This window comes from Trematomus bernacchii, unplaced genomic scaffold (genome assembly GCF_902827165.1).
Source record: "Trematomus bernacchii unplaced genomic scaffold, fTreBer1.1, whole genome shotgun sequence".
NCBI classification, from domain to species: Eukaryota; Metazoa; Chordata; class Actinopteri; order Perciformes; family Nototheniidae; genus Trematomus; species Trematomus bernacchii.
The window spans coordinates 297723-319096 of record NW_022987702.1 but is presented as its reverse complement, the minus strand read 5'-3'; the positions used below and the strand labels follow the sequence as shown (position 1 = coordinate 319096).

Genomic DNA, 21374 nt, shown 5'->3' with positions numbered 1-21374 from the left:
AGCGGTACCAATTAGATTTAACATAACTGTTAGATACTATGACACAATTGGTTTGGTTCTCCAACAATCCACAACAATAAACCCTTTAATACTCATTTAGAAAAATATACGAAAATATCTGCAGAAGTTGGTAAACTGCCAACAATTTCTCAAATGCTAAATGTTGTCTAAACTCAAGCATCACACAAGAGCATTGACTACATAACACCAAGTTTCTCAAATGACATTGCCTCTTGTATTTGTCCTCATGTGTCCTACCGCTAACTCCTCATTCCCTCGCTAACAGATAAGATCATTCCTGCATCGTTCTCAAGGAAGTTGAAGGATCTCAACACAGTGGTCGGAGCAGCCGGAGAGATGGAGTGCAAAGTGTCGGGCTCCCCACCTTTCACCATCTCCTGGTACCACGATGGGGAGGAGATACAGAGCGGACCCAACTATGAGATCAACTTCAGCAACAACAGCTGCACGCTCAAAGTGTCCACGCTGAAGCTGTCCGACTCTGGACTGTATAAATGCAAAGCTCTGAACAAGGCTGGATCCAGCGAGACCTCGGCCTCTATGTTTGTGAAAGGTCAGGAAATACACACAGAGACACCCTGCATGCTCACTTTCATTCTCCAGGAAATCCTTGTTATTAATGACCCCGGTGGCCATTTAGTGAACTGCTATCAGCTTCCTGTTGCTCGCTAACACTCTGAGCATTGGCCAAAAAAAGCCATGCGATATTACTTTAAAGTCATATATCATATTAGGAATGATGGCTCTATCTGAAATATTCATGTATAATATTTCCACTATTGGCTAAATGATACTTGCTAGCTTGCCGTTATCAAATGACTTGTATCAGTTCACTTACAGAGCAACCAACACCAGATCCAAGCGGCTTAGCTGAAGTAAAGCTAGCTAGCTAACCCTAACTTAGGTTATGGTAAGTTAGTGAGTTAGCTACACAATGCCTTGCATCGCTGTCGGCTAGTAGAAAGCAGGTTATTATTTGACAAAACGACTCCATTTGTCATATTCAGTTTTGCAAACTACAGACTTTCCCTTTACATTTAGCAGATAATATTACAGGGTTGCCAACTCTCACGCATCTGGCGTGTGACACACGCTTTCACTCTCAATCTCACGCTCTCACGCTGCCCAAACTATTCTCACGCCAAAAGCAAGAATACCGAAGACTAGAAACGGTTTTGAAAACTTTTGTCACGTAGTGATCGTCTTCTCAATAGAACATCTTTGATAATGTCTTCTGGCCAATCAGAATCACGATAACGGCGTGGTGTTGTTGCAGGAAGTCCCGACGGAGAATACTTTTGCGGTAGTACATCTCTTTATACATCGATACAACATTACGTGTTGATAGAAATCAACACGTAATGAAATAAGACCCCACGGTTTGATGATTGATAGGTGTGTCTTTCATCTTGACACACAGAACAATGGGGGCTATCCACCCTTATCCACAATGTAAAGTAATTCACACAGCCTCTTCCCTCTTCTCTCTGTGAGGAGCAGCAGGTTCAGCTTTCAGAACAAAGTCACACAAAACTAATATGGCATTCATTTTTTAAATGTGTCGTGTAGTAATAGATATATTTATTATTCTTCTCAAGAGAGTACCAGAATGTGTATTTGATGTTAGTATTTTTAAAAAATCCCCCCAGACCCCCCTGCAGGGGTTGGGTCTTCAGCATGTCAACTCTTTCACCTGTGGGGAAATTGCAGGATTGGCTCCAGGTCGCCCTTTTTATTTACTACAAGACAAATGTGCCTTTTTATTTCATACAGTTCAATTTGGATTGAGACAGGGAAATAATCTAAACCTCACGCGTGGCGTTTCACTGTCGGGGGGAGCGTGTATGTAATTACATTGCAAATACTGAGCCCCACCACTGTATGGGTTAGCCCTACCATAGATTACCCAACAAAAATACTCTGGAGCGCATGCGCAGATCTAAGATCCAGTAGAAATGATAAAAAAGTAAAAGTCTGCTGCTTATTGTTCTACTAGGCCAAAATAGAGTCAAAGAGTATATGAGAGTGAGAGTGTGTTCATTAATATATTTGGCAGTTTGGAGTAAGTCTATAGATGTGTGTGTGTGTGTTTCATGTATAGGCCTCTCACGATAATTAATTTTGTTGGATACATTTTCCCGGAAATTATTGCGATAAACGATAATATTGTCGGCACCGTTGTATGACCATTTTAGACCACTGACATAATGATAATATATAATAATAATTCAAGTACATCCTTTCAAACTGCTAGTCACATCCTCATGTAAATGGCAATTTATCGAGGTCAGAAAAGTTATCGAGTTCATTTTTATTTATCGTACGATAAGTCAATTAATTGCTTATCGCGACAGGCACACAATAAAACAGTGGAAACAAACATGTTTGACTTTCATTAGTGAATGAAACTGTGTGCCCTTTATAGTCTGTGTCCATTATTGTGTATTTGTATATATTGTATATATATCCTATATATATGCTAAGGTCCCGCTGCTGACACGATAGCAGTCATTTCGTGCGCATATGTGTAATTAAACCGAATTAAACCCATGATATCAAAATCTCACTCCAGCCAGGTACCCAAAGTTGGCAACCCTGATATTAGTATTTTGCCGGTGATAAAGATTGTGAGCGGGCAAACTAACTTATGAGCTAGCTAGCTGAAACTTAACTGAACGGCAGGATCTATTTTTGGTTGCTATGTAACATTAGCTGCCAAAGTCATTTGCTAACACCAAGCTAGCCCATTTAGCAGCCAGATCTGACCAGGGAGTCTGGTGAGATATAGATATGAACTCCTATATAGTCTGCTGGCTAGTATGCATTATATTTCATGAGATCATCAGATGTTCTTCAACTTTTAATGAGTTTCTCAGCTCTGTTTTTCTCTTGTCGAGGAACCGTCACTTTGCAAGGTGGGATCAACCTCTTCACACCACACCAACACTTACTTCTCAGAAAATGTATTTACTTTCTTGTAAATGTACAATATTAACGCCAGAAATTAGTATTGGTGGTATTTATTCAGACAATAGCTGTAGTTCAACTCTTCATTGCTCAGTGAATGGTGGCTCCAAGTAGGTAGAGTTCAAGTTTAAATTCTCCTGATTTTAGTACATGTATTCCCTTATATAGTTTGAGACTTCCTCCATGTTTAACATGTTACCCTCTGCTTGCTACCCTCCAGAGCCCCCATCCTTCGTGGTTCCCCCCCAGCCGGTGGAGGCCATGCCGGGCTCCAACGTGACGTTCTCTGCGATGGTGAAAGGCAGCGCGCCGCTCAAACTGAAGTGGTTCAGAGGAGCGAAGGAGATCCTGCCCGGACGCGACTGCAGTTTCTCCCTGAAGGACAACCAGGTGGTCCTGGAGCTGTTCACGGTGGACCGGACCCACGCAGGGGAGTACACCTGCCAGATCATCAACGACGCCGGCAAGGAGAGCAGCCCCGTCAACCTCACCGTCAAAGGTCTGTCTCACGTGTCTGTTACTAATATTCTCCTATATCTTGAGAATATTGTATGTTGCATTGTTGAAGGAGCCTGGGACTTCAGAGCTTCATTTCCAAAATGTTGTTGAAGCTGTTATTCGCACAACAATAGGCATGTGAAGCCATGACGTGACAGACTAACATTATATGTCTCTTCTATTAAACCAGCATTTATAAGTGAAGTTTCACTGTTTTCGCCTCATTAAGTAGATCCAGACAACTCTTAATATACATTGAACCTGCTAAAGGGTGGTGAAAGTAATTTTACACCATCAACATTTACTATAAGCATTTAATAAAGTACTGAAAAAAGTATATCAGTTTTAAAAGCAGTTAATTATTCTTTATTAGCCCCTCAATGGGAACATTTGCAGACAATGGGACAACAAAAGGAAGAACAATAGGATAACTATTTTGCACATATAATCTTATTATAAGTTAACAAAGAAGAAATGTAAACTTTTGCATGGAAATAAATCTGAAGTTATTTTATTCTAAAATTATGTTTTCTCAAGCAAATGTCCCCCGGGTAATTCCTTTTTGCTATCGTACCGTATTGAGATAACAAAGACTGGATCAGTAAAATAGTGCCTCTGCTTTTCTCTTCTGTTAACAAACTTTAAACTAAACTTAAATACTTTATATTTCCTCTCAGATCCAGCAGCCTTCTCTAAGAAGCTGAAGGACGTTTCGGTGGAGAAGGGGAAACCGTTGACCCTGGAGTGCACCTACACAGGAACTCCTAAAATCACCGTGAACTGGTTCAAAGACGGCCAGCAGATCTTCGCTTCGTACAAATACAACATCACCACCACCGAGAGCTCCTGCATCCTCGAGTGCCTGAGCACCGACGACAAAGAGGCTGCTGGGAAATATTCCTGCGAGGTGTCCAACGATGCCGGGAAGGACCAGTGTGACGCTAACGTGTCCATCCTCGGTGAGAAAACAAGAGATCTCACTGTCTTTATGGGGACGTCTTTGCATCATTTTGAATACATATTATTTTCTACCTAAACTGAGTTAAAGTGTTTAACAAACTTTAGTCCTGATAATAACAACGTATATTCTTTAATTTCCAGACATTCCACATGTACTTTATGATCCTGATTTGGGAAATGTTTGGATCAATATGAAGATATTCAGAATAATACGCAGTAGATATTGAGTAATACTCAGTTTTAGTGTGTATGCAGTACCGGCTCTGTCCAGCAGGTGTCAGGCTCCTCCTCACTGTGTCCCTGCTGTTTGTCCCTGCAGAGCCTCCGTACTTCGTGGAGTCCCTGGAGCCGATGGAGGTGACTACAGGTGACGCCGTGTGTCTGAAGTGCCAGGTGGGCGGCACACCTGAGATCAAGGTGTTCTGGTTCAAGGCCGACGGGAAGGTGCGCTCCAGCGCCACCTGCAGGCTGGAGTTCAGCCGCGGCACAGCCTGCCTGAAGCTCAGCAAGGCCGGCAAGGCCGACATCGGAGAATACACCTGCAAGGCAGAGAACTCCATCGGGTCCGCCTCCTCCACCTGCAGACTCAACGTGATAGGTGAGCACCTGGTTACTACATCTGTTTACTACACCTGGTTACTACACCTGGTTACTACACCTGGTTACTACACCTGGTTACTGCACCTGGTTACTGCACCTGGTTACTACACCTGATTACTACATCTGGTTCCTGCACCTGGTTACTACACCTGGTTCCTACACCTGGTTACTGCACCTGGTTCCTGCACCTGGTTACTACACCTGGTTACTTTACCTTTTTATTACACCTGGTTACTGCACCTGGTTATTACACCTGGTTACTGCACCTGGTTCCTACACCTGGTTACTGCACCTGGTTCCTGCACCTGGTTACTACACCTGGTTACTACACCTGGTTACTGCACCTTGTAACTACACCTGGTTACTGCACCTTGTAACTACACCTGGTTACTGCACCTGGTTACTACACCTGGTTACTACACCTGGTTCCTACACCTGGTTCCTACACCTGGTTCCTACACCTGGTTCCTGCACCTGGTTCCTGCACCTGGTTACTGCACCTGGTTACTACACCTGGTTACTTTACCTTTTTATTACACCTGGTTACTGCACCTGGTTATTACACCTGGTTACTACACCTTGTTACTGCACCTTGTAACTACACCTGGTTACTGCACCTGGTTATTACACCTGGTTACTACACCTTGTTACTGCACCTTGTAACTACACCTGGTTACTGCACCTGGTTACTGCACCTGGTTACTGCACCTGGTTATTACACCTGGTTACTGCACCTGGTTCCTACACCTGGTTACTGCACCTGGTAACTACACATGGTTACTGCACCTTGTAACGACACCTGGTTACTGCACCTTGTAACTACACCTGGTTACTGCACCTTGTAACGACACCGGGTTACTGCACCTGGTTATTACACCTGGTTACTGCACCTGGTAACTACACATGGTTACTGCACCTTGTAACTACACCTGGTTACTGCACCTTGTAACGACACCTGGTTACTGCACCTTGTAACGACACCTGGTTACTGCACCTTGTAACGACACCTGGTTACTACACATGGTTACTGCACCTGGTAACTACACATGGTTACTGCACCTTGTAACGACACCTGGTTCCTACACATGGTTACTGCACCTGGTAACTACACATGGTTACTGCACCTTGTAACGACACCTGGTTACTGCACCTTGTAACTACACCTGGTTACTGCACCTTGTAACGACACCGGGTTACTGCACCTGGTTATTACACCTGGTTACTGCACCTGGTAACTACACATGGTTACTGCACCTTGTAACTACACCTGGTTACTGCACCTTGTAACGACACCTGGTTACTGCACCTTGTAACGACACCTGGTTACTGAACCTTGTAACTACATCTGGTTACTGCACCTGATTACTACACCTGGTTACTACACCTGATTACTACACCTGGTTACTGCACCTTGTAACTACATCTGGTTACTGCACCTGATTACTACACCTGGTTACTACACCTGGTTACTACACCTGGTTACTACACCTGGTTCCTACACCTGGTTACTACACCTGGTTATTACACCTGGTTACTGCACCTTGTAACTACACCTGGTTACTGCACCTTGTAACTACACCTGGTTACTGCACCTGATTACTACACCTGGTTATTACACCTGGTTACTGCACCTGGTTACTACACCTGGTTACTACACCTGCTTACTACACCTGGTTACTGCACCTGGTTACTACACCTGGTTACTACACCTGGTTACTACACCTGGTTATTACACCTGGTTACTACACCTGGTTACTACACCTGGTTACTACACCTGGTTACTACACCTGGTTACTGCACCTTGTAACTACACCTGGTTAACTTCCTCCACCTTTTCTCCCCCAGAGGCCAAATCCCCGCCCTCCTTCCCGAAGAAGATGACCAGCCTCCAGCAGACGGAGGGCCAGGCGGTGCGGTTCGAGTGCCGCGTGGCCGGCTCCTCTCCGCTGGAGGTCACCTGGCTGAGAGACGGAGAGCCCCTAAAGCAGGGCGGAGACTTCACCATGACGTACAACGACAACACGGCGGCACTGGAGATCGCCCACGGAGAGATGAGGCACTCTGGGGAGTACACCTGCTCAGCCACCAACAGCGTGGGGTCCGCCTCCTGCAGAGCCAAGCTCACCCTGACAGGTACCTGAGTCTGATAGAAAACACCTGACAGGTACCTGAGTCTGATAGAAAACACCTGACAGGTACCTGAGTCTGATAGAAAACACCTGACAGGTACCTGAGTCTGATAGAAAACACCTGACAGGTACCTGAGTCTGATAGAAAACACCTGACAGGTACCTGAGTCTGATAGAAAACACCTGACAGGTACCTGAGTCTGATAGAAAACACCTGACAGGTACCTGAGTCTGATAGAAAACACCTGACAGGTACCTGAGTCTGATAGAAAACACCTGACAGGTACCTGAGTCTGATAGAAAACACCTGACAGGTACCTGAGTCTGATAGAAAACACCTGACAGGTACCAGAGACTGATAGAAAACACCTGACAGGTACCAGAGACTGATAGAAAACACCTGACAGGTACCTGAGTCTGATAGAAAACACCTGACAGGTACCTGAGTCTGATAGAAAACACCTGACAGGTACCTGAGTCTGATAGAAAACACCTGACAGGTACCAGAGACTGATAGAAAACACCCTGACAGGTACCAGAGTCTGATAGAAAACACCTGACAGGTACCTGAGTCTGATAGAAAACACCTGACAGGTACCTGAGTCTGATAGAAAACACCTGACAGGTACCTGAGTCTGATAGAAAACACCTGACAGGTACCTGAGTCTGATAGAAAACACCTGACAGGTACCTGAGTCTGATAGAAAACACCTGACAGGTACCTGAGTCTGATAGAAAACACCTGACAGGTACCTGAGACTGATAGAAAACACCTGACAGGTACCTGAGTCTGATAGAAAACACCTGACAGGTACCTGAGTCTGATAGAAAACACCTGACAGGTACCTGAGTCTGATAGAAAACACCTGACAGGTACCTGAGTCTGATAGAAAACACCTGACAGGTACCTGAGTCTGATAGAAAACACCTGACAGGTACCTGAGTCTGATAGAAAACACCTGACAGGTACCTGAGTCTGATAGAAAACACCTGATAGGTACCTGAGTCTGATAGAAAACACCTGACAGGTACCTGAGACTGATAGAAAACACCTGACAGGTACCTGAGTCTGATAGAAAACACCTGACAGGTACCTGAGTCTGATAGAAAACACCTGACAGGTACCTGAGTCTGATAGAAAACACCTGACAGGTACCTGAGTCTGATAGAAACACCTGACAGGTACCTGAGTCTGATAGAAAACACCTGATAGGTACCTGAGTCTGATAGAAAACACCTGACAGGTACCTGAGTCTGATAGAAAACACCTGACAGGTACCTGAGTCTGATAGAAAACACCTGACAGGTACCTGAGTCTGATAGAAAACACCTGACAGGTACCTGAGTCTGATAGAAAACACCTGACAGGTACCTGAGTCTGATAGAAAACACCTGACAGGTACCTGAGTCTGATAGAAAACACCTGACAGGTACCTGAGTCTGATAGAAAACACCTGACAGGTACCTGAGTCTGATAGAAAACACCTGATAGGTACCAGAGACTGATAGAAAACACCTGACAGGTACCTGAGTCTGATAGAAAACACCTGACAGGTACCAGAGTCTGATAGAAAACACCTGACAGGTACCTGAGTCTGATAGAAAACACCTGATAGGTACCTGAAACTGATAGAAAACACTTTTGTCTGTCCGTTGGTTGTCATATCTCTTTCTTATGTTGGTTTGATGTGAGGTTAAATGATCAGAGGTCTCAGCAGATCCTCGTCGACCTGACTGTAATGTTTCCTCTTGTCTTGACTCTTCCTCCTCTTCCTCATCTTCCTCCTCTTCCTCACGCTCTTCCTCGGACTTCGCAGCGCCTCGTTTCCCACCGATATTCGACAGGAAGTTGTCCCCTCAGGAGGTGACAGTGGGCGACAGCATCGAGCTCGAGTGTCACATGACCGGCTCCGCCCCCATCAAAGTCACATGGTCCAAAGACCACAAAGACATTCGCAGTGGGGGGAACTATAAGATGAGCTGCGTGGAAAACACCCCCCACCTCACCATCACGAAGGCCGATAAAGGCGACACCGGAAAATACTTCTGCCACGCCTCCAACGACACGGGCAAGGACTCGTGCTCCTGCGACATCACGGTCAAAGGTACTTAGGGTTACCCCGGGACCCCCTCTTCTTTAACCTTAGACCCTCTTATCTAACCTTAGACCCTCTTCTCCAACCTTAGACCCTCTTCTCCAACCTTAGACCCTCTTCTCCAACCTTAGACCCTCTTCTTAGACCCTCTTATCTAACCTTAGACCCTCTTCTCCAACCTTAGACCCTCTTCTTAGACCCTCTTATCTAACCTTAGACCCTCTTCTCCAACCTTAGACCCTCTTCTTAGACCCTCTTCTCTAACCTTAGACCCTCTTCTCTAACCTTAGACCCTCTTATCTAACCTTAGACCCTCTTCTCCAACCTTAGACCCTCTTATCTAACCTTAGACCCTCTTCTCCAACCTTAGACCCTCTTCTCCAACCTTAGACCCTCTTCTCCAACCGTAGACCCTCTTAGACCCTCTTCTCTAACCTTAGACCCTCTTCTCCAACCTTAGACCCTCTTCTCTAACCTTAGACCCTCTTATCTAACCTTAGACCCTCTTCTCCAACCTTAGACCCTCTTCTCTAACCTTAGACCCTCTTCTCTAACCTTAGACCCTCTTCTCTAACCTTACAAAATACTTTTCCCCATTGGGAAAGACACTTTAAATCAGATTATCATTTATGTTTCTTGAAACTACGAGGACTTTTTACCATGAGGGTCTAAAAGTAGTCCCATGTGAGAGAACAGCCAAAGAGCGATGCAGTGGACCTAAAGTCCTCCAGGTGTTCTTGTGTTGCCTCAGGCCGTCTGTGGGCGTGTTTAACCTTTAACCTCTTCTCTAACCCGTTTCTTCACTAACCCCGGCCCCTTTCTGGGCACTTCTTCCTCACTTCTTCTTCTCTTGTTCTCAGAGCGTAAGACCCCCCCCCGTGTTCACTAAAAAGCCGTCAGAGCACATGGAGGACACGGAGGGCCGGCTGGTGAAGATGGAGGGCCGGGTGTCGGGCTCTCAGCCCATCTCGGTGCGCTGGTTCCGAGGCGGCTCGGAGATCCTCAGCTCGGACCAGTACGACGTCAGCTTCAAGAGCAACGTGTCGGTGCTGTGCATCAAGAGCAGCCGGGTGACGGACAGCGGGTCCTACCAATGCCGCGCCTCCAACGAGGCGGGGGAGTCCTGCTGCGACGTCACTGTGGGGATCAGAGGTGGGTCTGCTGGGACCCCCGTGACGCTGCGAGAGGGGGGAGAGGCAGCGCTTCAGCTCTTTAGCCTCTCTTTGTTGCTGTGTGCCTCTTTGAAGGCGTTATGATTTGTCTCTTTATAGCCGTCTTCTTTGTCTCTTACTCTCCTACGCATTAGTCATGGGTCACCTGTGAGTGATTTGGTCTTTGCATTGACCCTTTTCTCCTCCTCCTCCCCCTCCTCCTCCTCCTCCTCCTCCTGCAGAGGCGAAGAAGGCCCCGGTGTTCGACGTGCCTCTGAAGCCTCAGACTGTGGACGAAGGAGAGAAGCTGAGTCTGCGCTGCCACGTTGTTGGTTCCCCCCCGCTGACGATCAGCTGGATGAAGGACAGGAAGGACCTGACGTCGGCCGGCAGCACGAAGATCAGCTTCTCCGAGGGGACGGCCTCTCTGGAGATAAGCCCCGCCTCCCGACACGACGCCGGGGACTACCTCTGCAAGGCCAGCAGCGATGCCGGCAGCGAGTTCTGCAAGGCCAAGGTCACCGTGAAAGGTAAGGAACAGAAAGCTCTCTGATAGACTCACTCTACAGACCCACCTGCTTCTGTTGCTCTGACCACATGCTGCTGATTCAAGCTGGAAGGTGGTCTCATATAGAGACGCTGACAACATATAGAATCAATTCATAGACGAATAAATGAACCACAAGTTATAGTATCAGTAAAGGATCGCATTATTATTGATATTTCTGTTTCTTTTTGCTTTTTCATGTATTTATATATCTAATCATTCCCATTGATATTACATTTCCTGTTTATTTATTAATTCCATCATTTATACAATGTTTTAATATCATTGTGCGTGTATTTTAAAATGCATTTACTCATTCTTAAATGTATAAAGGTAGTTCATCAGTTGTTGTAATATTGTTATTGTTGTTGTTGTTTGTGCAGAGAAAGCTGGAGTCCCTGCTCCGGCTGAAGCTCCGGCTGCTGCCAAGAAACTGGACAACCTGTTCTTCATCGAGGAGCCACAGACCATCCACGTCACAGAGAGTGAGGAGCAAACACACTACATATTAAACATGGATGGATGGAGAGATAGATAGGTGGATAGATAGATAGGTAGATAGATAGATAGATAGATAGAGAGATAGAGAGATAGAGAGATAGGTGGATAGATGGCATTTTTGTGCAACATATTTCTGTGACATAAACAGATCCATGAGGGCGATATTCTTTATTTAGCCACAAACAAACCTGTCATCTTTAAACCCAATATATTGACGAGTCTCTACCCCCCCCCCCCCCCACCCCCCCCCTCAGAGGGAACAGCCACCTTCATCGCTAAAGTGGGCGGAGACCCGATCCCCAGCGTGAAGTGGATGAAGGGGAAATGGCGTCAGGTGACGCACGGCGGACGCATCTCCATGGAGCAGAAGGGCCAGGAGGCCCGGCTGGAGATCAGGGAGGTCACCAAGTCGGACTCGGGTCAGTACCGCTGCGTCGCCAACAACAAGCACGGAGAGATCGAGAGCAGCGCCGACCTGCAGGTGGACGAGAAGAAGGGGTCGGCGCATCTCGAGGGAGACCTGCGCGCCAAACTCAAGAAGTGAGTGTTCAGCTGACAGGAAGGGTTCAGCTTCTGAGAGCATTTTCTTTCATCTATGACTAAGCTCCGACCAGAGGTGGGGACTCGAGTCAAGTCATGTGACTCGAGTCCCCACCTCTGGTCAGCTCTGACCAGAGGGACATCAGATCAGGAACATCTCACCATTTCAATAAAAACTCAGCAACTTGTGTAAATGAGAATCCAATAACCTTTCTGTAATCATATACCAGTTAGTCTTAAATTCATCTCAAAAGCCAAGCAGCAATTCTGGGATTTTTAGAAACAATTTCTTTTGCCGATGGTTACAAAGAGTTCACACATTTCTGGCCGTTTGTTCGGGGAATTTTAATTTTATTTCCCATTCAAAGTTTCCAGTTCTTCATCCCAACTCCACGTCTTTCGTATTTCATCTAAATCTTTGGTTGTATTGATCTCTAACCTCTGCCGGTGTGTTTGTCAGGACGCCGTCGAAGCAGAAGAGTCCTCAGGAGGAGAAGGACATCGACATCGTGGATTTGCTGAGGAACGTGGACCCCAAAGAGTACGAGAAGTACGCTCGCATGTACGGAATCACAGACTACCGCGGCCTCCTGCAGGCCATCGAGCAGCTGAAGAAGGAGAAGGCAGAGGAGAGCGGCAGACCGGTGAGTGTGTGTGTGTGTGTGTGTGTGTGTGTGTGTGTGTGTGTGTGTGTGTGTGGTGTGTGTGTGTGTGTGTGTGTGTGTGTGTGTGTGTGTGTGTGTGTGTGTGTGTGTGTGTGTGTGTGTGTGTGTGTGTGTCTGTGTCTGTGTGTCTGTGTCTGTGTCTGTGTCTGTGTCTGTGTGTCTGTGTGTCTGTGTGTCTGTGTCTGTGTCTGTGTCTGTGTCTGTGTGTGTGTGTGTGTGTGTGTGTCTGTGTCTGTGTCTGTGTTGTGTCTGTGTCTGTGTCTGTGTCTGTGTGTGTGTGTGTGTGTGTCTGTGTGTGTGTGTGTGTGTGTGTGTGTGTGTGTGTGTGTGTGTGGACGTCCTGATGGATAACGCGGTGTGTGTTCTGCAGGAAGTGGAGCGTGCGGACAGAGAGTCGGATGAGGACATGGCTCGCCTGGTGGCCGACCTTCAGAAGAGGATGGAGCGCACAGAGGTCAGGAGGCGTTCACTGACCGCTGGGAAAACACAGATGATCTGTTACAAAACACAAATCAAATGTATTTTTGATCACACTGAGGATATTTTAAACTGATCTCCAGACACATTTTATTTGATGCAGAACAATTAAAAAACTTGAGAATGTAAATTCTACGACATTAACGGTTAAATATTAAATAATTATGGATCCAAGTAGAGGCAGTTAAAGGGGTCCCTATATAGTTTATGGGATAGTAGTAAAAATAGTACAAATAAATCACAGATTTCTGAGAAAAAACTATAAATAATCTCTGTGATTGGAATGTGAGATAAATAATAATAATAAATAACTAATTCAGAAATATAGGACACTTCTTGCAAAGAGATCAAACTGAAATAATTGAATTAAATTGATAAATAAACCGACATGCACACTTAATCTATGCATTCATACACACACACTCACCGTGCACAGATAACAACTGAATCTAAAAGTGTCTCTACAATAATGTGTTTTCTCCGCTGCAGCCGGTGACGGTGATGAAGGACATCTCGGATCAGTGCATCTTCACCCAAAAGGAGGCGCTGTTCGAGTGCGAGGTGAAGATCAACTACCCTGAGATCACGCTGTCCTGGTACAAGGGAACGCAGAAACTGGACTCCAGCGACAAGTACGACATCAGCATCAGCGGAGACCGTCACCTGCTGAAGATCAAGAACTGCCAGCCCGCCGACCAGGGGAACTACCGGGTCGTCTGCGGGCCGCACATCTCCAGCGCCAAACTTGCCGTCGCCGGTCAGTACTCAGACACTCAGACACTCAGATACTCAGATACTCAGATACTCAGATACTCAGATACTCAGATACTCAGATACTCAGAGACTCAGAGACTCAGATACTCAGATACTCAGAGACTCAGAGACTCAGATACTCAGATACTCACATACTCACATACTCAGATACTCAGATACTCAGATACTCAGATACTCAGATACTCACATACTCAGATACTCAGATACTCAGATACTCAGATACTCAGATACTCACATACTCACATACTCAGATACTCAGATACTCAGAGACTCAGAGACTCAGAGACTCAGATACTCAGATACTCACATACTCAGATACTCAGATACTCAGATACTCAGATACTCACATACTCAGATACTCAGATACTCAGATACTCACATACTCACATACTCAGATACTCAGATACTCAGATACTCAGATACTCACATACTCACATACTCAGATACTCAGATACTCAGATACTCAGCGCATAAATACTCTAAACCAGTAACAGTCCTGCAAGGTAAATGTTAAAAAGTGCAACGAATACGCATTAATCGGAGGAAAAGTCAAAAATTCCAATCTTAGAAAAAAGATTGAAATTAGAAAAAGTCAACATTCTGAAAAAATGTTTAATTCTGAGAAAAAAAGTCATAAATCTGAAAAATAATCTAAATTCTGAAAAAAATCTAAATCTGTGAAAAAAAATCAAAATTATGAGAAAAACTTCAAAAATGAAAAAAAAGACAAATAGTCAGAAATCTGAGGAAAAATAAGAAATTTGAAAAAAGTGAAATATGAGGAAAAAAAAGGACAAATCTGAAAATAAGTACAATCATGAGAAAAAAGTCAAAAAACTGATAAAAAAACTGATAAAAAAAGTCAACATTTAAAAAAAAAACTCAATTCGGAGAAGAAATTGAAATCCTAGAAAAAAGATTGAAAATCTGAGAAAAAATAGAAATTCTGATCAAATGCTCTCTCTACCTTTTATAACAAAGCGTGTCATTCGCTCTGCCTCTAAACACAACCAACGCACACTGAGCAGAAAGCTGAAGCACTTGAATGTCAGAGTAATGAGAAAAGCTTCAAAAATGTGTAGTAAGAGTTTGACTTTGTCAGCATATTTTCTCACGCTGTGTTTCTCTGCTGTGTGTTGCAGAGGCGGAGGTTGAGAAGCACCTGCAGGAGACCTCGGGTAAGAAAGGCCAGTCATGCTCGCTGTCTTGTCAGTTGTCCATCCCTAATGTAGAAGCTCAGTGGTTTAAAAACGGGAAGCGTTTAGAGATGAAGGGCAGGTACACGTCGGAGGTGAAGCACAAGGTTCAGAAGCTTCTGATCCGAGACCTGAAGACCCAAGACCAGGGCCGGTACTCCTGCAGGTACCAGACCCTGGAGTCCTCGGCCGACCTGTGGGTGGAAGGTTTGTACAGGAACCGTCCTGCTAGCGTCTTCACTAACCTCTTCAGACCCCCCCCCCCCATCTGAGACTAACGCCCGACTCTTTTTTCTCTCTTTCTTCTGGGGTCACTCCTTCTGTCTTAACTCTTCACGCTCTGGATTATCTTGCAAAAAACAAAACGTCCCGCCATCATCTCATTCGGTTGTCTTCTTACGACTGAAATCCATCAAACCCCACCCCCCCCCCCCCCCCCCCCCCCCCTCAAACATCCAGCCATCATCAGCAGGGATGCACCGATCTGGATTCTGCATTGTATTGTGTGGAAGAGAGGTTATCTTTAAAGTCAAAGCAACATCGGATAGTGCTACACCACCAAGGTAATAGAAATCGCTATCCAGCAGTTCCTAAACAGCTGACCACCAGGGGGCGGTGCAGGTCTTTGGCTTTACTTTTGTGGTCCAAACTCTCCTTAATGTTGCAGCTGCAGTCCAGATGATATGATGTCTATTAAAGATATTAACAGTCAGTTGAAGAAGCAATTTATTTGATGCAAACAATTGACCCATCGTAGTAGTTTTGTCAGATATCCTTGAAAGCAAACGGTCGTTGTCCCGATGGCCCGTTACTCTGAACTTGAGCAGTCTGAAACATGTTCCGTCTATTGCCCATCATTATCCCTATTTGCCTGAAAAAGGCATCGATACCTGGTTTTCGACAAAAATCTGCTATTTCATAATGTCCCATTATTCCAAACCCCGATTGGTCCCGTTACCCGTTTATGTTAAAACAGGATTCAAGCTCTAAGGAGAACACAACAAACTGAAAAGAGTCGATGCACTCTCCTTGCAAAGAGTGAAAAACAGTCATTTTGGTGGTTATTTGAGATAGAAATTCTAAAAACAGAGACATTGTTTAAAAGCCAGACAGACTTTTTATTGGGTGACGGCCCCAGATGTTGCCTGGTTCAGTGGTGTGTACAGGTGTTGCAGGTGTACAGGTGTTCCTCAGACGTAGCACAGGTGTTCCTCAGACGTAGCACAGGTGTTCCTCAGACGTAGCACAGGTGTTCCTCAGTGTTCCTCAGACGTAGCACAGGTGTTCCTCAGACGTAGCACAGGTGTTCCTCAGACGTAGCACAGGTGTTCCTCAGTGTTCCTCAGACGTAGCACAGGTGTTCCTCAGTGTTCCTCAGACGTAGCACAGGTGTTCCTCAGACGTAGCACAGGTGTTCCTCAGACGTAGCACAGGTGTTCCTCAGACGTAGTACAGGTGTTCCTCAGACGCAGCACAGGTGTTCCTCAGACGTAGTACAGGTGTTCCTCAGACGTAGTACAGGTGTTCCTCAGACGTAGTACAGGTGTTCCTCAGACGTAGCACAGGTGTTCCTCAGACGTAGCACAGGTGTTCCTCAGACGTAGCACAGGTGTTCCTCAGACGCAGCACAGGTGTTCCTCAGACGTAGCACAGGTGTTCCTCAGTGTTCCTCAGACGTAGCACAGGTGTTCCTCAGACGTAGCACAGGTGTTCCTCAGACGTAGTACAGGTGTTCCTCAGACGCAGCACAGGTGTTCCTCAGACGTAGTACAGGTGTTCCTCAGACGTAGTACAGGTGTTCCTCAGACGTAGTACAGGTGTTCCTCAGACGTAGCACAGGTGTTCCTCAGACGTAGCACAGGTGTTCCTCAGACGTAGCACAGGTGTTCCTCAGACGCAGTACAGCTGTTCCTCAGACGTAGTACAGGTGTTCCTCAGACGTAGTACAGGTGTTCCTCAGACGTAGCACAGGTGTTCCTCAGACGTAGCACAGGTGTTCCTCAGACGTAGCACAGGTGTTCCTCAGACGCAGTACAGCTGTTCCTCAGACGTAGTACAGGTGTTCCTCAGACGTAGTACAGGTGTTCCTCAGACGTAGCACAGGTGTTCCTCAGACGTAGTACAGCTGTAGTACAGGTGTTCCTCAGACGTAGCACAGGTGTTCCTCAGACGTAGCACAGGTGTTCCTCAGACGTAGCACAGGTGTTCCTCAGACGTAGCACAGGTGTTCCTCAGACGTAGTACAGCTGTAGTACAGGTGTTCCTCAGACGTAGTACAGGTGTTCCTCAGACGTAGTACAGGTGTTCCTCAGGCGTAGTACATGTGTTCCTCAGACGTAGTACAGGTGTTCCTCAGATGTAGCACAGGTGTTCCTCAGACGTAGCACAGGTGTTCCTCAGACGTAGCACAGGTGTTCCTCAGACGTAGCACAGGTGTTCCTCAGACGTAGGACAGGTGTTCCTCAGACGCAGCACAGGTGTTCCTCCTCAGGCGTAGTACATGTGTTCCTCAGACGTAGTACAGGTGTTCCTCAGATGTAGCACAGGTGTTCCTCAGACGTAGCACAGGTGTTCCTCAGACGTAGCACAGGTGTTCCTCAGACGTAGGACAGGTGTTCCTCAGATGCAGCACAGGTGTTCCTCAGACGCAGCACAGGTGTTCCTCAGACGTAGCACAGGTGTTCCTCAGATGTAGCACAGGTGTTCCTCAGACGCAGCACAGGTGTTCCTCCTCAGGCGTAATACATGTGTTCCTCAGACGTAGGACAGGTGTTCCTCTGACGTAGCACAGGTGTTCCTCAGACGTAGCACAGGTGTTCCTCCTCAGGCGTAGTACATGTGTTCCTCAGACGTAGCACAGGTGTTCCTCTGACGTAGCACAGGTGTTCCTCAGACGTAGCACAGGTGTTCCTCAGACGTAGCACAGGTGTTCCTCAGATGCAGCACAGGTGTTCCTCAGACGCAGCACAGGTGTTCCTCAGACGTAGTACAGGTGTTCCTCAGACGCAGCACAGGTGTTCCTCAGACGTAGTACAGGTGTTCCTCAGACGTAGTACAGGTGTTCCTCAGACGTAGTACAGGTGTTCCTCAGACGTAGCACAGGTGTTCCTCAGACGTAGCACAGGTGTTCCTCAGACGTAGCACAGGTGTTCCTCAGACGCAGTACAGCTGTTCCTCAGACGTAGTACAGGTGTTCCTCAGACGTAGTACAGGTGTTCCTCAGACGTAGCACAGGTGTTCCTCAGACGTAGCACAGGTGTTCCTCAGACGTAGCACAGGTGTTCCTCAGACGCAGTACAGCTGTTCCTCAGACGTAGTACAGGTGTTCCTCAGACGTAGTACAGGTGTTCCTCAGACGTAGCACAGGTGTTCCTCAGACGTAGTACAGCTGTAGTACAGGTGTTCCTCAGACGTAGCACAGGTGTTCCTCAGACGTAGCACAGGTGTTCCTCAGACGTAGCACAGGTGTTCCTCAGACGTAGCACAGGTGTTCCTCAGACGTAGTACAGCTGTAGTACAGGTGTTCCTCAGACGTAGTACAGGTGTTCCTCAGACGTAGTACAGGTGTTCCTCAGGCGTAGTACATGTGTTCCTCAGACGTAGTACAGGTGTTCCTCAGATGTAGCACAGGTGTTCCTCAGACGTAGCACAGGTGTTCCTCAGACGTAGCACAGGTGTTCCTCAGACGTAGCACAGGTGTTCCTCAGACGTAGCACAGGTGTTCCTCAGACGCAGCACAGGTGTTCCTCCTCAGGCGTAGTACATGTGTTCCTCAGACGTAGTACAGGTGTTCCTCAGACGTAGCACAGGTGTTCCTCAGACGTAGCACAGGTGTTCCTCAGACGTAGCACAGGTGTTCCTCAGACGTAGGACAGGTGTTCCTCAGATGCAGCACAGGTGTTCCTCAGACGCAGCACAGGTGTTCCTCAGACGTAGCACAGGTGTTCCTCAGATGTAGCACAGGTGTTCCTCAGACGCAGCACAGGTGTTCCTCCTCAGGCGTAATACATGTGTTCCTCAGACGTAGGACAGGTGTTCCTCTGACGTAGCACAGGTGTTCCTCAGACGTAGCACAGGTGTTCCTCCTCAGGCGTAGTACATGTGTTCCTCAGACGTAGCACAGGTGTTTCCTCTGACGTAGCCACAGGTGTTCCTCAGACGTAGCACAGGTGTTCCTCAGACGTAGCACAGGTGTTCCTCAGATGCAGCACAGGTGTTCCTCAGACGCAGCACAGGTGTTCCTCAGACGTAGCACAGGTGTTCCTCAGACGCAGCACAGGTGTTCCTCCTCAGGCGTAGTACATGTGTTCCTCAGACGTAGGACAGGTGTTCCTCTGACGTAGCACAGGTGTTCCTCAGACGTAGCACAGGTGTTCCTCCTCAGGCGTAGTACATGTGTTCCTCAGACGTAGCACAGGTGTTCCTCTGACGTAGCACAGGTGTTCCTCAGACGTAGCACAGGTGTTCCTCAGACGTAGGACAGGTGTTCCTCAGACGCAGCACAGGTGTTCCTCCTCAGGCGTAGTACATGTGTTCCTCAGACGTAGCACAGGTGTTCCTCAGACGTAGGACAGGTGTTCCTCAGATGCAGCACAGGTGTTCCTCAGACGCAGCACAGGTGTTCCTCAGACGTAGCACAGGTGTTCCTCAGATGTAGCACAGGTGTTCCTCAGACGCAGCACAGGTGTTCCTCCTCAGGCGTAATACATGTGTTCCTCAGACGTAGGACAGGTGTTCCTCTGACGTAGCACAGGTGTTCCTCAGACGTAGCACAGGTGTTCCTCAGACGTAGCACAGGTGTTCCTCCTCAGGCGTAGTACATGTGTTCCTCAGACGTAGCACAGGTGTTCCTCTGACGTAGCACAGGTGTTCCTCAGACGTAGCACAGGTGTTCCTCAGACGTAGCACAGGTGTTCCTCAGACGTAGCACAGGTGTTCCTCAGACGTAGCACAGGTGTTCCTCAGATGCAGCACAGGTGTTCCTCAGACGTAGGACAGGTGTTCCTCAGATGCAGCACAGGTGTTCCTCAGACGCAGCACAGGTGTTCCTCAGACGTAGCACAGGTGTTCCTCAGACGTAGCACAGGTGTTCCTCAGACGTAGCACAGGTGTTCCTCAGACGTAGCACAGGTGTTCCTCAGACGTAGCACAGGTGTTCCTCAGATGCAGCACAGGTGTTCCTCAGACGTAGGACAGGTGTTCCTCAGATGCAGCACAGGTGTTCCTCAGACGCAGCACAGGTGTTCCTCAGACGTAGCACAGGTGTTCCTCAGACGCAGCACAGGTGTTCCTCCTCAGGCGTAGTACATGTGTTCCTCAGACGTAGGACAGGTGTTCCTCTGACGTAGCACAGGTGTTCCTCAGACGTAGCACAGGTGTTCCTCCTCAGGCGTAGTACATGTGTTCCTCAGACGTAGCACAGGTGTTCCTCAGACGTAGCACAGGTGTTCCTCAGACGTAGGACAGGTGTTCCTCAGACGCAGCACAGGTGTTCCTCCTCAGGCGTAGTACATGTGTTCCTCAGACGTAGTACAGGTGTTCCTCAGATGTAGCACAGGTGTTCCTCAGACGTAGCACAGGTGTTCCTCAGACGTAGCACAGGTGTTCCTCAGACGTAGGACAGGTGTTCCTCAGATGCAGCACAGGTGTTCCTCAGACGCAGCACAGGTGTTCCTCAGACGTAGCACAGGTGTTCCTCAGATGTAGCACAGGTGTTCCTCAGACGCAGCACAGGTGTTCCTCAGGCGTAATACATGTGTTCCTCAGACGTAGGACAGGTGTTCCTCTGACGTAGCACAGGTGTTCCTCAGACGTAGCACAGGTGTTCCTCCTCAGGCGTAGTACATGTGTTCCTCAGACGTAGCACAGGTGTTCCTCTGACGTAGCACAGGTGTTCCTCAGACGTAGCACAGGTGTTCCTCAGACGTAGCACAGGTGTTCCTCAGATGCAGCACAGGTGTTCCTCAGACGCAGCACAGGTGTTCCTCAGACGTAGCACAGGTGTTCCTCAGACGCAGCACAGGTGTTCCTCCTCAGGCGTAGTACATGTGTTCCTCAGACGTAGGACAGGTGTTCCTCTGACGTAGCACAGGTGTTCCTCAGACGTAGCACAGGTGTTCCTCCTCAGGCGTAGTACATGTGTTCCTCAGACGTAGCACAGGTGTTCCTCTGACGTAGCACAGGTGTTCCTCAGACGTAGCACAGGTGTTCCTCCTCAGGCGTAGTACATGTGTTCCTCAGACGTAGCACAGG

At 47.3% G+C, this 21374-nt stretch overlaps 1 protein-coding gene across 1 annotated transcript in view; it reads left to right on the top strand.

The window, feature by feature from the left end:
- LOC117490100 (titin-like) overlaps window positions 1–21374 on the top strand; it is a 241720-nt gene that overhangs the window by 79237 nt on the left and 141109 nt on the right. The window contains 15 exon segments of the mRNA XM_034139686.1: window positions 287–574; window positions 3209–3487; window positions 4164–4445; window positions 4766–5044; window positions 6892–7179; window positions 8993–9280; window positions 10132–10151; window positions 10153–10423; window positions 10665–10952; window positions 11344–11454; window positions 11725–12010; window positions 12471–12654; window positions 13046–13129; window positions 13642–13909; window positions 15069–15329. Coding sequence (XP_033995577.1) covers window positions 287–574; window positions 3209–3487; window positions 4164–4445; window positions 4766–5044; window positions 6892–7179; window positions 8993–9280; window positions 10132–10151; window positions 10153–10423; window positions 10665–10952; window positions 11344–11454; window positions 11725–12010; window positions 12471–12654; window positions 13046–13129; window positions 13642–13909; window positions 15069–15329 — 3477 coding nt within the window.